The following is a 12,252-nucleotide window of genomic DNA, read 5'->3' as shown; positions in this document are numbered from 1 at the left end:
AGTTAGTTTACTAAAATATCGCAACGTCTTACCGTTGCCGGTGGCGGTAACTTTTTTAGCGTTTGCAGTTGTCCATGCAGTTCGATTTGGGTTAAAACTTTGACGGTTAAATTTGAAAGATATTATATTGTCGAATTACGGATGTGCGTCTATATTTGTATTTGTTAATAATTATTTGGATGCTAGACAACATTGTTAACGTGTGCGGAAAGTACACGCCACGTCGACATGTTTGCAAATAGACTGGCACTAAATGTTCTCTTTAGTACTTTTGCCATTGCCACATTGGCATTGTTCCCGACTATGCTGACAAACTGTGCGGAAATACATAGTTCCCGCTGACTGGCGCTGCTGCAGCGCCGCCAGAAATGGCCATTTGAAGTTCGCAAATCGAATGTTTGTTTACAAGAAATACTGCAAGTATACCATTGCAACGATAGTTAGAGGTTAAATTTTAGTAGCTGATATAACTTAAGACATATTCACTTCGGATAAGAGGCATTAATTGCCTACCACAGACGTTTTATAGGCGGGTATAAGCGTGCTTAAGTTGGTCTCGCGCATCCCTAATGGCTTGTTCTATAGCCCAGCGGCAGTTAATGTAAGCGGGCTATAGTACTAGAGCTATGCCTGTGGCTGTGCTCTCTACTGGGGATTGCCCCAAAAAATTTATCATACCCTCTCTCTCAGTCTGAGACCATGCATGCTACATATCACATTGCATTTAAATACGTTACAATTATTTTTTCAGGAATCATTTACGATGTAATTAATGAACCACCCAGCATCGGTTCCACTACTGATGAAAGTGGTCATTCCAGACCAGTACGTATTTTGCACAGATGCCAGGCCCAGCTCTTTCTTGAATTTCACATGTTGCCTCATTCTAACAGCTAGTCTTTTATTAAACATTAGTTCTATCGAAAATAGTGACACGATTGACATATGTTACTGAAACGTTGATCGGTTAAAAAAAACAAAATGGTATAATGCCTGTGACAGATAATCGCCGTGCCGCACTGAACTATTCTACCTTTCTTAGAACTTGTATGTAATTACCATTCCCGAGTGTTCACCGCTCCTGCGTGGCCCGTAGTCGTGACCTTTGACCTCACACGTGACCGTGACCATCGACCGTGTGCATAGCTATGACCTTTGACCTCACACATTCGCAGGTGGCCTTCATGCCGTACCGAATAAATGGCCAGTACATCATGGAGGGGCTCGCCTCGAGCTTCCTCTTCACGATGGGCGGACTTGGCTTTGTCATCCTCGACCAGACGAACAAGCCGAACACGCCCAAGCTGAACCGCATTCTCCTGCTCTTCATGGGCTTCCTCTTTGTGCTCGTCTCCTTCTTCATGTGCCGCGTGTTCATGCGCATGAAGCTGCCGTAAGTGTGCGCGCGCGTGCCGCGGCGCCCCGGTGGTTATAGAGTGACCGATTTCTTTCTTGCGGTTTTTTGACCCAAGGGGTTTGGGCGCAGGTCGGTACGAAGTAATTTGAGGGGAAATGAATTCGGCGCACACATAAACGTATGCGCAGTCGTTTTTGGCTAAGCATTGACAGCTGATAAAAATTGTAGGCTACTCGACCTCCCAATCTCACCTGTTGTTTGTAGTGCTGATTTAAAGATAAAAGGTGAGAAGAACGAATAAAGAATGATGGTGTACTTGCGAGTAGCCAAAAATGCATTTTGTTTCACCAAATAGTTTTTAGTGTATTTTTGTTCCATAAAAATGCAATATTTGACTGAAAACTTCCATGTCCATCTTTAGTTTCATCTGTCAGCGTGTTATAAACTTTCGAATGATATTGATAGCTAGGTCACTCGGGTTGTTTTTTGTTTGTTTCAGTGGTTACATGCAAGGGTAGATGGACCTCTGCTACAAATTCCAGCAATAACACAGTGGTTTGCATTCCTCTTCTGTTTCTGATGGTGGATCAACTCCATTGAGCACATTTTGTGTATGGGATGTTTCGTGGGAGCAATTTCTTCAGCTATCCCCCTGGTGGTAATGGTCAAGCTAAAACCCATAACACAAACACGGACATTTCAGATCTATTAGTAGCCCAAGTGATTAGTGTAATCATTCAAGGCTACTTGGGCATTTTTTTACAGTTCTGACTTCAGATTTGCAATGCGAAAAATTGACTGTAAATTATTTAAAAAAAATTACATTCATATTTTCTAGTACACGTGTAATTTTGTGATACTATTTTTTGCCTTTATATTACATAATTATTAACTCATTTTATTCCATGAAGTAATTTCTCTCTAAAACATTTCCCAAAAGATCTTCCTTCTTCCTTCCCTTAAAACAGTATAGCAGCATATGCAAATACAAATGCAATGACATCAAATTATGAGAATCACACCCTCTCGATTATATTCCACATCTTAAATAAAAACTCATTGGTAGTATTTTTTATGCAAAAGAATGTCTCCTACTGAACACATTTTTCCACCAAAAAGCGAACACATTTTGCCAACAAAAATCATGGTAACAATTTCACAGCTGCGTTGCCGTTTAATGATGGCCCGTGTGATGCCTGAGAAGCTGTTACGTGGCAGGCATGTAGTTTGGATCCAGGTAGTTATAGCTGGCATGAGTAAAGCCAGTGTAATCCCCATCCTGCATGCTTGTACACTTCTTTACTGGGGCCATCCTATGGGAAGACCTATGGATGTCCAACTCCACATCACTGTAAATTAGACAAAACTTTCATGCCTTGAAACAACAATTGCTGTACAATAATGATGATATTGATATACTTGCTTCTTACAATAATAGTACTGCAGTTATCGTTTAGGATTGCACACTCACCCAGTGTAACATTCCCTGCATAAGTCAGTGGAGACATCTGGTGGACAGTCCATGCAATGCCATCGGGTGCCGGTTATTGGTTCAGAACTACAGCTGTCGCACTGCAAATGAAAGCGCGAATGGAATTAAAATATTACTAAAGCCTCGTCTACACGACGAACCTTAACTCGAGTTAGCGATTATGTAGCGTCTACACGACAACACCCGATAGCGATTATTACCGATTTATTATGCGTGCGTGCGTGCGTGCGTACACGTGCGTTAGTGCGTGTGCACGTACACGTGCGTTAGTCCGTGTGCACGTACACGTGCGTGCGTGCGTGCGTGCGTGTGTGCGTGCGTGCGTGCATGTGCACGTACACGTGCGTGCGTGCGTGTGCAGGTACACGTTTGTGCGTGCTTGTGCAGGTACACGTGTGTGCATGTGTGCGTACGTGCGTGTGTGTGCAGGTACACGTGCATGCGTGCGTGCGCACGTACACGTGCGTGCGTACGTACACGTGCGTGCATGTGCACGTAAATGTGCGTGCGTCCGTGTGTGTGCATGCGTGCGTCCGTGTGTGTGCATGCATGCGTGCGTGCGTCCGTGTGTGTGCGCGCGTGTGCCTGTGCACGTAGACGTGTGTGCGTGCGTGCGTGCGTACCTACACATGCGTGCGTGCGTGCGTGCGTCCGTGTGTGTGCACGTACACGTGCGTGCGTGTGCAGGTACATGTGCGTGCGTGCGTGTGTGTGCACGTGTGCGTGCGTGCGTGCGTCCGTGTGTGTGTACGTACACGTGCGTGCGTGCGTCCGTGTGTGTGCACGTACACGTGCGTGCGTGCGTGCGTGTGCAGGTACACGTTCGTGCATGCGTGCGTGCTTGTGCAGGTACACGTGTGTGCATGTGTGCGTACGTGCGTGTGTGTGCAGGTACATGTGCGTGCGTGCGTGCATGAGTGTGCGTGCGTGCCTGCGTGTGTACGTACATCGTACTAGTGTTGCCGCCTATCGTGGAGTTATGTACTATTCGCTAACTCGAGTCTAGCGTCTACACGGGGCCTTAACTCGAGTTAGCTTAACCTCGATCGACTGGCGAGGTTAAGCTAACTCGAGTTAACGCTAACTCGAGTTAAGGCCCCGTGTAGACGCTTAACTCGAGTTAAGGTTCGTCATGTAGACAAGGCTTAAATTACGGTGCAGACGGACGATTGATAAGGTAGTGAAAATGGGGTAGCCGCCATATAACAGTTGCGGACGAGAGAAAATAATGGGAAATTGAATACCCTGTAGCCAATGTGCTGCACGAGATTGTCTCTGCACTGCTGCAGCCTCTCTTGCCTCAGTGACTTCAGCCTCAGGAGTTCCTTGTATTCCTCCGTCTCTTTTTGATCGGCTGCAATCCCGTCTATGTCTTCCTAAAGCAAACACATACACCTGACCAAACTGTTCGTCCTACAATCCGACTCGTACAACATATTCACCGGGCACACAATCGATAAAAATCAATCGAGAACCCGTAAATTTTCGCGGACTCGACGAAACGTGCGATCTGCGTGTCGCCACGAATTCCCAGCAGCAGCGAGATGAATAGAATACCTACAGGCGGGGGCGGATCCTCGTCTGCGTTGTCGTCGCTGTCGCCGCGGGAACCCCACGCCTCGACGCTGTCGCCCATGCTCGACAAGTCGTCCTCGTCCGGCATGAAGACGGGAGCCGAGTAGCTCGCAAGGAACGTCGAGTTGCAGTAGGGGTACGCGCTTCTCGCAGATCGCGCGCCCATGCCAAACTGTAACGAGTTACGGATAGCAGTAACGCGATCCACAAAGTGCTGGCCTCGGCTGCGGCGAACAACGAGTTACTATGGTTAATATACTACGTAATGTAACTGTACCGCATCACATGAGTAATTATGGTTAAATACACTATGTATTGTAGATGTACAGTCTGCATCGCATAACGAGTAACTATATGTACGTAGTACTTGATATACATCATTATGAGAAATAGTACCATCCTGTATTAAATATACACTAACTAGACTACGTAAACCAAGACGTCCTGTAGTTCTCATGCCTAAAATTTGTAATAAGTACTTGGGGAATAAGAATGGTGAGGTATCGTCACCACAGTGTGCAATATCATGACCTACCCTTTTCACAACATGACATGCAAGGTTTGGTGTTCTTCCTGGGATCGGTAGGCCAGCTCTTGCCAACTTTATAAAGTACTTTTGAACCCGACTTGCCACCTGAAAAAATTAATAAACTGATTACTAAACTGTATGAAGTTTTTTGCTATTGTAAGTAACATTACAGAGATATACAATTAATAAATAATCCTTATCATTTTTTAATGGATAATAGATACGAAGTGCGTATCAAATACTGTAGTATCAGTGAATATTAAATTTACAGTGAAAAACATTAGCTATTACCGCAAACCACTATTTTACATTGTTTTACCTGTTGCGATGTGCGGTTGCCAAGTGCTTTGGCTATCTTTTGCCACCTTCTTGCCTCTACTTCCTCTGGTGGATAAGTAATCAGTAGTTCTTCTAATCTGCAGGGAGAGATATCACCTACTATTTTAAACTATGTTGTACAGTCGAACTTCGTTACAAAGTACTTCCAGGGACCTTAAGAATCGGTACGTTATAACGATAGTTCGTTGTAACCAATTCCCATAAAATGAACGATATGCAAGAATTAAAACATGAAAGTTTAATGATAGTGCCTGTAACAAATTTGTAAATTTAGAGTAAAATAAAACAATGTATTGAAGACACCAGTCTTTTGTTCCCGTTATTTGCACTCAAAGAAATGAAAGAGCCCGCGTTAATTTCGCCAATGTCATGGATGAGTTTAAATGTTGATGCTGCCACTGAATCTGTTCGTTTACTTACAACTTGAAAAAGGTAGTAATCTTCGTCTGCTTTGTCACTTTACTGGCAAACTGTACTGCAAGGTTTCCTGTCGTAATTGTAACGAAGGCTAGTATGCATTTTTCCAGTGAAAATTTGAACGTTGTATATTGTAGTTTACGTTACAAAGGTGTATGTTGTAGACGATACTGGCAAATGGAATAATGCATTACACAAATTCGGGACTTGGAGATGTGTGCGTTGTAGCAGTGTAAACGTTATAAACAGGGTATGTAGTAACGAAGTTTGACTGTACTGTTTGCAAAAAAAAAACTCAATGAGAGATCAAGGGGTCGTTTACAAATTCAAGCACATGCAGAAACATCTACGTGTTTGGTTTCCTAAACGTCTACTTCAACGATCCATGCCCAGGGATCCCTCTGAATGTTTTAAAGTTTGAGCCAAGACTTGAGCCACCAGTTATTTTTTGCCACCATTAAAAGAATATAACCACTGTTCACTTTATCGTTTGTGCTAAGCAAGGCATAAACAGGTGATGGGTATCAGAAAAGAAGTGTACGAAATCATTTTATGACACGACACTGCGAGTTTAAGATTTTCATTAGTCAATCGTAATTTTCTGAGCAGTTAAATCATTTGCCAATTGTATTCGCCACTTATTGTAGTAAAATCGCCACTGTTATTTATTTATCCCATTGTGCGAGTGTGGCGAACGCCAGCTGTAGTCATGCATGCTAATCGGTGCCGAACCTGCGCTGTTCTTCTGTTGTCCAGAGTTGATTGAAGGTTTGTGGCTTGTTATCCTTCATTACTCGTCCACGTACCACATGACCCATTGCATCGCGCTCATCCTCAATGCCTTGCAGGCTTCCATCCTGCTTCGTTGTGCTTTCATCGACTGCAATCAGCAGTAACATGAAAACATACTTGAACATATGGAGTATAACTGTGTTTCTGGCTGCTCCCATGTTTGCACAAGATGTAAAATAGAATAAATTTTAAGAATATGGATCTTTCTTTTATCCATTAATCCTAAATGAGCACAGGAATCTGGCTTTGTGCTTACGATTTCACGTATCGCGGGAATACAACCATCCACACCACAGGCGTAAATAGGTAAATGCACGGCAATGGTAAATAAACACGAAATGTATTTACTACCAGTCTTATTGTTTCTCTCTTTCGCCTATTATTGCTGATAACTTCCTGTAAATGCCGTTCAAATGCTCCTCTGCAACACACGACTACACCGCACGCATGCTGCTGTGCACAAACAACACATAATATAGCATGTAGGAAAGCGTGATGCCAAAATTCGCTCGACGCGCGCTTGATTTCACATGATTACAGAACAAATACTCAACCAATCTACTCCATCTTTGTTGCTATTTGAAGATCAGTGTTCACTTGTTCGAATTATAACTCTCTCTTTTGTTCTTACCTACTCCAGCCAGAGATATCTCGTGAAATCATTCCCAAAATTCCCACTCAGCGGTTTTGTAAATGGGAGCGAGTGTCTGTTTGTCATCCGAAAATCCCTAACTGCGCTACTCGATTGTTTTAACCAATGAACGTAGCTGTTTGTGTGACATCCCGCCTGCGCGCATTATGCTTGGCTTAGCGGGCCTTGAAATGGAGATCGGAGGCATGCAGCAGCTCATCCTGGCATGCAATGAACCGCCATTACTCGTATATAAACAGGCATCTTGTCCCATTTACAAATACGCGAAGAGAACATTTCCTGCAGGATTTCACGAGATATCTCTGGCTGGAGTTGGTAATAACAAAGACAGTTATAATTCAAACAAGTGAACACTGGCCTTCAAGTAGAAACAAAGATGGAGTAGATTGGTTGAGTATTTGTTCTCATTACTTTGTGAAATCAAGCGCGTATCGAGCGAATTTTGGCATCACGCTTTCCTACCTGCTATATTATGTGTTGTTTGTGCACAGCGGCTTGCGGCGGTGTAGTCATGTGTTGCAGAGGAGAATTTGAACGGCATTTACAGGAAGTTATCGGCAATAATAAGTGTAAGATAGCAGAGAAACATTAAGACTTTGGTAGTATATACATTTCGTGTTTATTTACCATTACTTTGTTTAATTGAGACGTTCCAAGTGCCTGTGATCCACACGATAAGCGGATGGGATTTTTTTTATAGCAAAGCGCGCAATTCGACACAAGACGGGTGCGAGAAGTTACCTGGAGTGGAAGCGGTAGATTCGGGCTGCCGGCCTCTCCTCGTCATGTGATACCTGACGTTGAAGCCGTCGGAGAGAGGACTCGAGTACTTCTCCCACGCTATGTGCGGCAGCTCCGTCACGCGCTGTCGCCTCGGCAGGTGGAGCTCTTCTCGTCGCTGCAGCCTAGCCACAAAGCCGACGGGATCCTCCAGCGCCTCGTCCCTCCGCTGCACCAGGGTCTCGTGGTCCTTTATGGCCTGAATGCGCTGGGCTTCCAAAAGCACTGCAAGAGCAGAGCTAACTCTAGTACTACAGGCTGCGTAACTATAGCCCTTGTTCGCCACAGGCGCACTTCACCTGTGGCGAACATGGGCTATAGTACTACTACTAGAGCTATAGTGTGTAGCATGCACAATCCTTGTTTGAGACCCCCGCAAATGTGTTTTCTCATTTGTGCTAAACTAATCCGGGGTGCTAAACTAGCATTAGGCCGCGGAGCACATTTACCGTTTCCTCGTAACAGCTACGCCGGATTAGTACGTGGAAACTATTGCAAGGAATTTTATCTGGATGATGGCATGAATGATCGTATGGTACGCACTGGCAGCAAGAACAAGCCCGCACGTACAGCACACACGCGGCCATTGACTATAATAACAACATGGTGCCCAACTCGCCGCCGCAGTTTCCACAACTCACTGTTTTCAATCAGTTACATACTCAGGGTTCTCCCAGGATGAAATTGAAACAGGGGGAGGGAGGGGAAGGGGAAGGGGAGATGGGGGGAGGAGCGGGAAACTAGGGGTCCGGGGGCGTGTTTTTTCCGTACCACTAATTAAGGCATGAAATCGCCACCACCCATAGACGGTATTTGGGGTCTTGTATATATAAGATAGCCGAGTCTGTGGTACAGTTAGTGTTGGTTCGGCGACAGGTTAACTGTTTGTACTTGTGTATGGTCTGGAGTGCATGCGTGTACGGTAAAAATACACGCGCGCCCGTGCGTCCTGGTCGATTGGGATTCTTGACGATCGATTCCGGCGCTGTCAAACTTTTGTTGTGGTGGAATTTAAGTCGGGGCGGAGGTAATTTAAACGGGGGCGCAACGATTGAAACAGGGGGAGTTTCCAACGGGGTGCGCGTGCCCCGTTTGCGCAACGTAGGGAGAACCCTGCAACTCTGGCAAGGGCGCACCATGTGTTGAAAGTTGGGGGGGTCCCAAGCAGTCCAATAGCAACATGATCTGCGGCAAGCGAATATCACGTATGGTTCAATATCACGTATTTCGTGTGTTGATGAGGAAGTGTTGCATAATTGTGATGTCATGAATGACATTACTAGGATCATGTATACTAAAATACCAAAATGTTTTTATATTAGATTAAGCTAGTAGTAAAGCTACACACAGACTGTGCTAACTGTGTGACACAGTTAGGCATGATTAGATGAAGAGGAAAATAATAACGATGAAATAATAAGCAAAAAATGTCTGACAAGTGAAAACAGAGACAGTGTTAGAACCAATGTGACCTTCCTTGAGTCACACTTTCCAATAAAATCCTTTGCAATTGCTTCATATCGATTCCAGAACACGTGATAAACAAACAATCGCGTTGATTGGTTCATATTTGCTTTTTCGCTGTCACGTCAGCCGGCAAAAAGCAATCATTGACTTTGCGGCTCGCCGTGAAACCGGGCTGGCGCCGTGCCGTGTCAATGGAGACTGCGCCATAGATGTAATAGTTTGTAACTTGCCGGTAGGGGTGAACGTGTCGCGCCGTGGACGTGCGCTTGTGGTGGAGATGGGCCTTTTTTTAGTGTCTATAACACAAACGCAGCGTAGAGCTTATAGACACGGTTGGCTTGCGAACGCGTGGTGAATTTCCTGCTCGTTCAATAACGTGAGATTGAATGTACTATGTTGGTCGAATCTAAATGATATTAACATTAAACAAGGGTCTATTTAGATATCTGCATCTGAATCACGGTTATCACACTGCACTTGGACCCTCCTGGGGTTTTTATTTATTTTAACTTTCACTGGTGAATATGGATGTTTTACGATAATAAACGCTTATCGACTATTTTGGACTCTCCAGAAAATAAGGTCTCCAGAAGTTGGGGAGTCCACTAAAAGTCGGGGGGGGGGTCGTGACCTAGTGGTTGCGGCCATGAACTCCAGTGTTCTGCAGGTGATGCCACGTAACACTATTGTTGAATCGGGGCGGAAGACTGCTGAACAAGTTACACCCGCCATTTTTGGCAATCGGCCCCGCAGAATGCGCTCAAATCACAGAAATTCCTCAATATACTGCCGAAATGATTCTTCGGATGCTACGCCAGGCAAACGGGCGCATGGCATGCCCAATCGCTGGCGGCTGCGCTGATTGGCCATGACTCACCACGGCCGGCCTTGTCTCACCATTAAACTTGCTGCAGCCAATCAGCGCAGCGCCCGTTTGCCTGGTAGCATCCGCGGTGATCTTTGGCATGTATATTTGAGAAATTTCTGTGATTTGAGCGCATTCTGGCAGGCCAATTGTCAAAAATAGCGGGTGTAACTTGTTCAACAGTCTTCCGCAATTCCAACGATAGTTGGAAAGTGGCAGTCACTGCAGGAACACCGAGTTGCAACTGATTGAAACGGTGAGTTGTGGAAACTGCGCGGCGAGTTGGGCACCATCTTGTTGCAGCTTGTTCTTGCTGCCAGTGATGGTACGGTACGTATTATTAATTATTGTCAATATTGACGTATTACAACAGTCAACCTAAACAATTTTGACCGCAAGGCACAGGTTAGTCTAAACTAACACAACATGACAAAACGTACCAATAGCTCTGAGCATTGTCTGATAATCCTTGTTAGTTTTTAAAGCTAAGTGATCAGATTCAAAATAAAATTCATCCCGCTCTCCGTCTTGAACTTCTTCTTGTGGCGCGTTGCGTTGGTCAGTATATGACGCACATTATCGGGTTGAGCCGTATATAACAGATCTCTCATCTCTGACATGCCCTCACATCTATCACCCTGATGAAGTCATGACTTAAGTTATTTAAACTATCATCAAGCTAAAGTTAAATGCATGTTTTTTATCGACTCAAGAGTTGAGTCATATGTTGAGTTCAACTTCATGGGCGCAGCCATATTAATCGATGATCACTGGCATTCACTGCTGCTAGTGCTGCTACAAACTCCACGACAGATGGCGCTCTCGCTCTGGCTCATCTCTATCACTGCACAGAGCTGATTTCCGTAAGAATTTCTTACGTCTTTTTACTTAGCTATAATTTACAGCGACCCCGTTACTCCTGTCGCTATGCAACGGTGTGTACTTATATAAGCTGCCAAAGATAATAAAAGTCGACGCAATTATTTCATGAGAAATTTGATAAAATAGTGATAGCGAATAGTGCGCCTATTTCTACTTTCAAATCATTACGCTGTTTACTAAACTAAGTTCACGTATTTATCATGAATTTTCGGGATGCTTGCCAATAATACCTAATTCTCGAACATTTTCTTTGATACATTTTTCAGACTTAAAAGCATCAAATTTGTCCACCACAAACATGAAAAATCATAGAAAATTTCTCTCAGTTTTGTTCAGCGGCGACTTCGCGGCCGTTGGCTTGCATTTGCTTGAATTTCCCGGAGCTCCGCCCACCTGTAAAATAGTGCTAGCATTGTGGCAGTGGTATATCCTGAGTGTGGGAAGGGGGTATGCTGCATGCAGTTTGTGCATAAGTGCAGAGCACTTATATCAACTAAGATATAAGTGCTCTGGTTTGGTGCTGCTACTGCTGCTGCTGCTGCTGCTGCTAGGTAACTGCCACCGCTGCTACTGCTGCTGCTACTATTACTGCTGCTGCCGCGTGGCTCCACGCTCGACTGCACACTGAATTATCGCGCCTACTGAAATTATATCGCAGCTCTGCGAGAGAGAGCGAGGCGAGACGCGATCGCGAGAAGGAGAGGATGAACAAGAGATTCAGAGGTAAGAGAAATAGGGGGAGAGGTAGAGAGAGGGGACGGGTGAATTAGAGAAGGGGAGAAGGGGAAGAGAGAAAAGGGCAAGAGGACAATAGACAGATACAGAATGAAAGAAAGAGTGAGGGCAATGAAGGAGGTAAGAAGGTATTAGGAAAAGGCTGTGGGGCGAGGAGGAGGAAGGGGATTAAACGTGGAGGAGGAGTTAATCGTGCGTTGTGAAGAGAAGAGTAGAGAGAGAGCGAGCGAGAGAGAGAGAGAGATGAGAGAGAGTGAGAGAGAGAGAGAGGGGGAGAGAGAGAGAGAGAGAGTGAGAGAGAGAGAGAGGAGCAGAGAGAGAGAGAGCGAGAGAAGAGAGAGAGAGAGAGAGAGAGAGAGGAGAGAGAGAG

At 44.9% G+C, this 12,252-nt stretch overlaps 2 protein-coding genes across 2 annotated transcripts; one reads left to right on the top strand and one right to left on the bottom strand.

The window, feature by feature from the left end:
- Positions 1-751: 751 nt before the first annotated feature.
- LOC106808351 (oligosaccharyltransferase complex subunit OSTC-like) lies at positions 752-2,197 on the top strand (the record flags this gene model as incomplete). Its single annotated transcript, XM_014811039.1, is given in 3 exon segments — positions 752-825; positions 1,176-1,393; positions 1,857-2,197. Coding segments are annotated over 3 exon segments (311 nt in total), but the record flags the coding sequence as incomplete, so codon positions are not given.
- Positions 2,198-2,206: 9 nt separating this feature from the next.
- LOC106808349 (ZZ-type zinc finger-containing protein 3-like) lies at positions 2,207-11,048 on the bottom strand. The gene is made up of 9 exons (XM_014811035.1): positions 10,706-11,048; positions 7,895-8,158; positions 6,442-6,589; positions 5,273-5,369; positions 4,960-5,058; positions 4,411-4,596; positions 4,094-4,225; positions 2,829-2,929; positions 2,207-2,706 (listed from the first exon to the last, which is right to left on the bottom strand). Exons 1-9 carry the CDS (start codon positions 10,719-10,721, stop codon positions 2,565-2,567), a joined length of 1,185 nt encoding a protein of 394 aa, XP_014666521.1. The 5' UTR covers positions 10,722-11,048; the 3' UTR covers positions 2,207-2,564.
- Positions 11,049-12,252: the final 1,204 nt, after the last annotated feature.

This window comes from Priapulus caudatus, unplaced genomic scaffold, assembly GCF_000485595.1.
Source record: "Priapulus caudatus unplaced genomic scaffold, Priapulus_caudatus-5.0.1 Scaffold269, whole genome shotgun sequence".
In the NCBI taxonomy this organism is placed as follows: Eukaryota; Metazoa; Priapulida; class Priapulimorpha; order Priapulimorphida; family Priapulidae; genus Priapulus; species Priapulus caudatus.
This window is presented reverse-complemented; position numbering and strand designations above follow the sequence as displayed.

Bases quoted from the DNA above. Each gene is read 5' to 3' on its own strand.
- LOC106808349 (XM_014811035.1), bottom strand. The intron at 5,370-6,441 runs GTTCGGCACCGA...CTCTCCCTGCAG, and splicing joins ACAACAGAAGAACAGCGCAG to ATTAGAAGAACTACTGATTA. The intron at 2,707-2,828 runs GTGAGTGTGCAA...TCTAATTTACAG, and splicing joins TGCAGGGAATGTTACACTGG to TGATGTGGAGTTGGACATCC.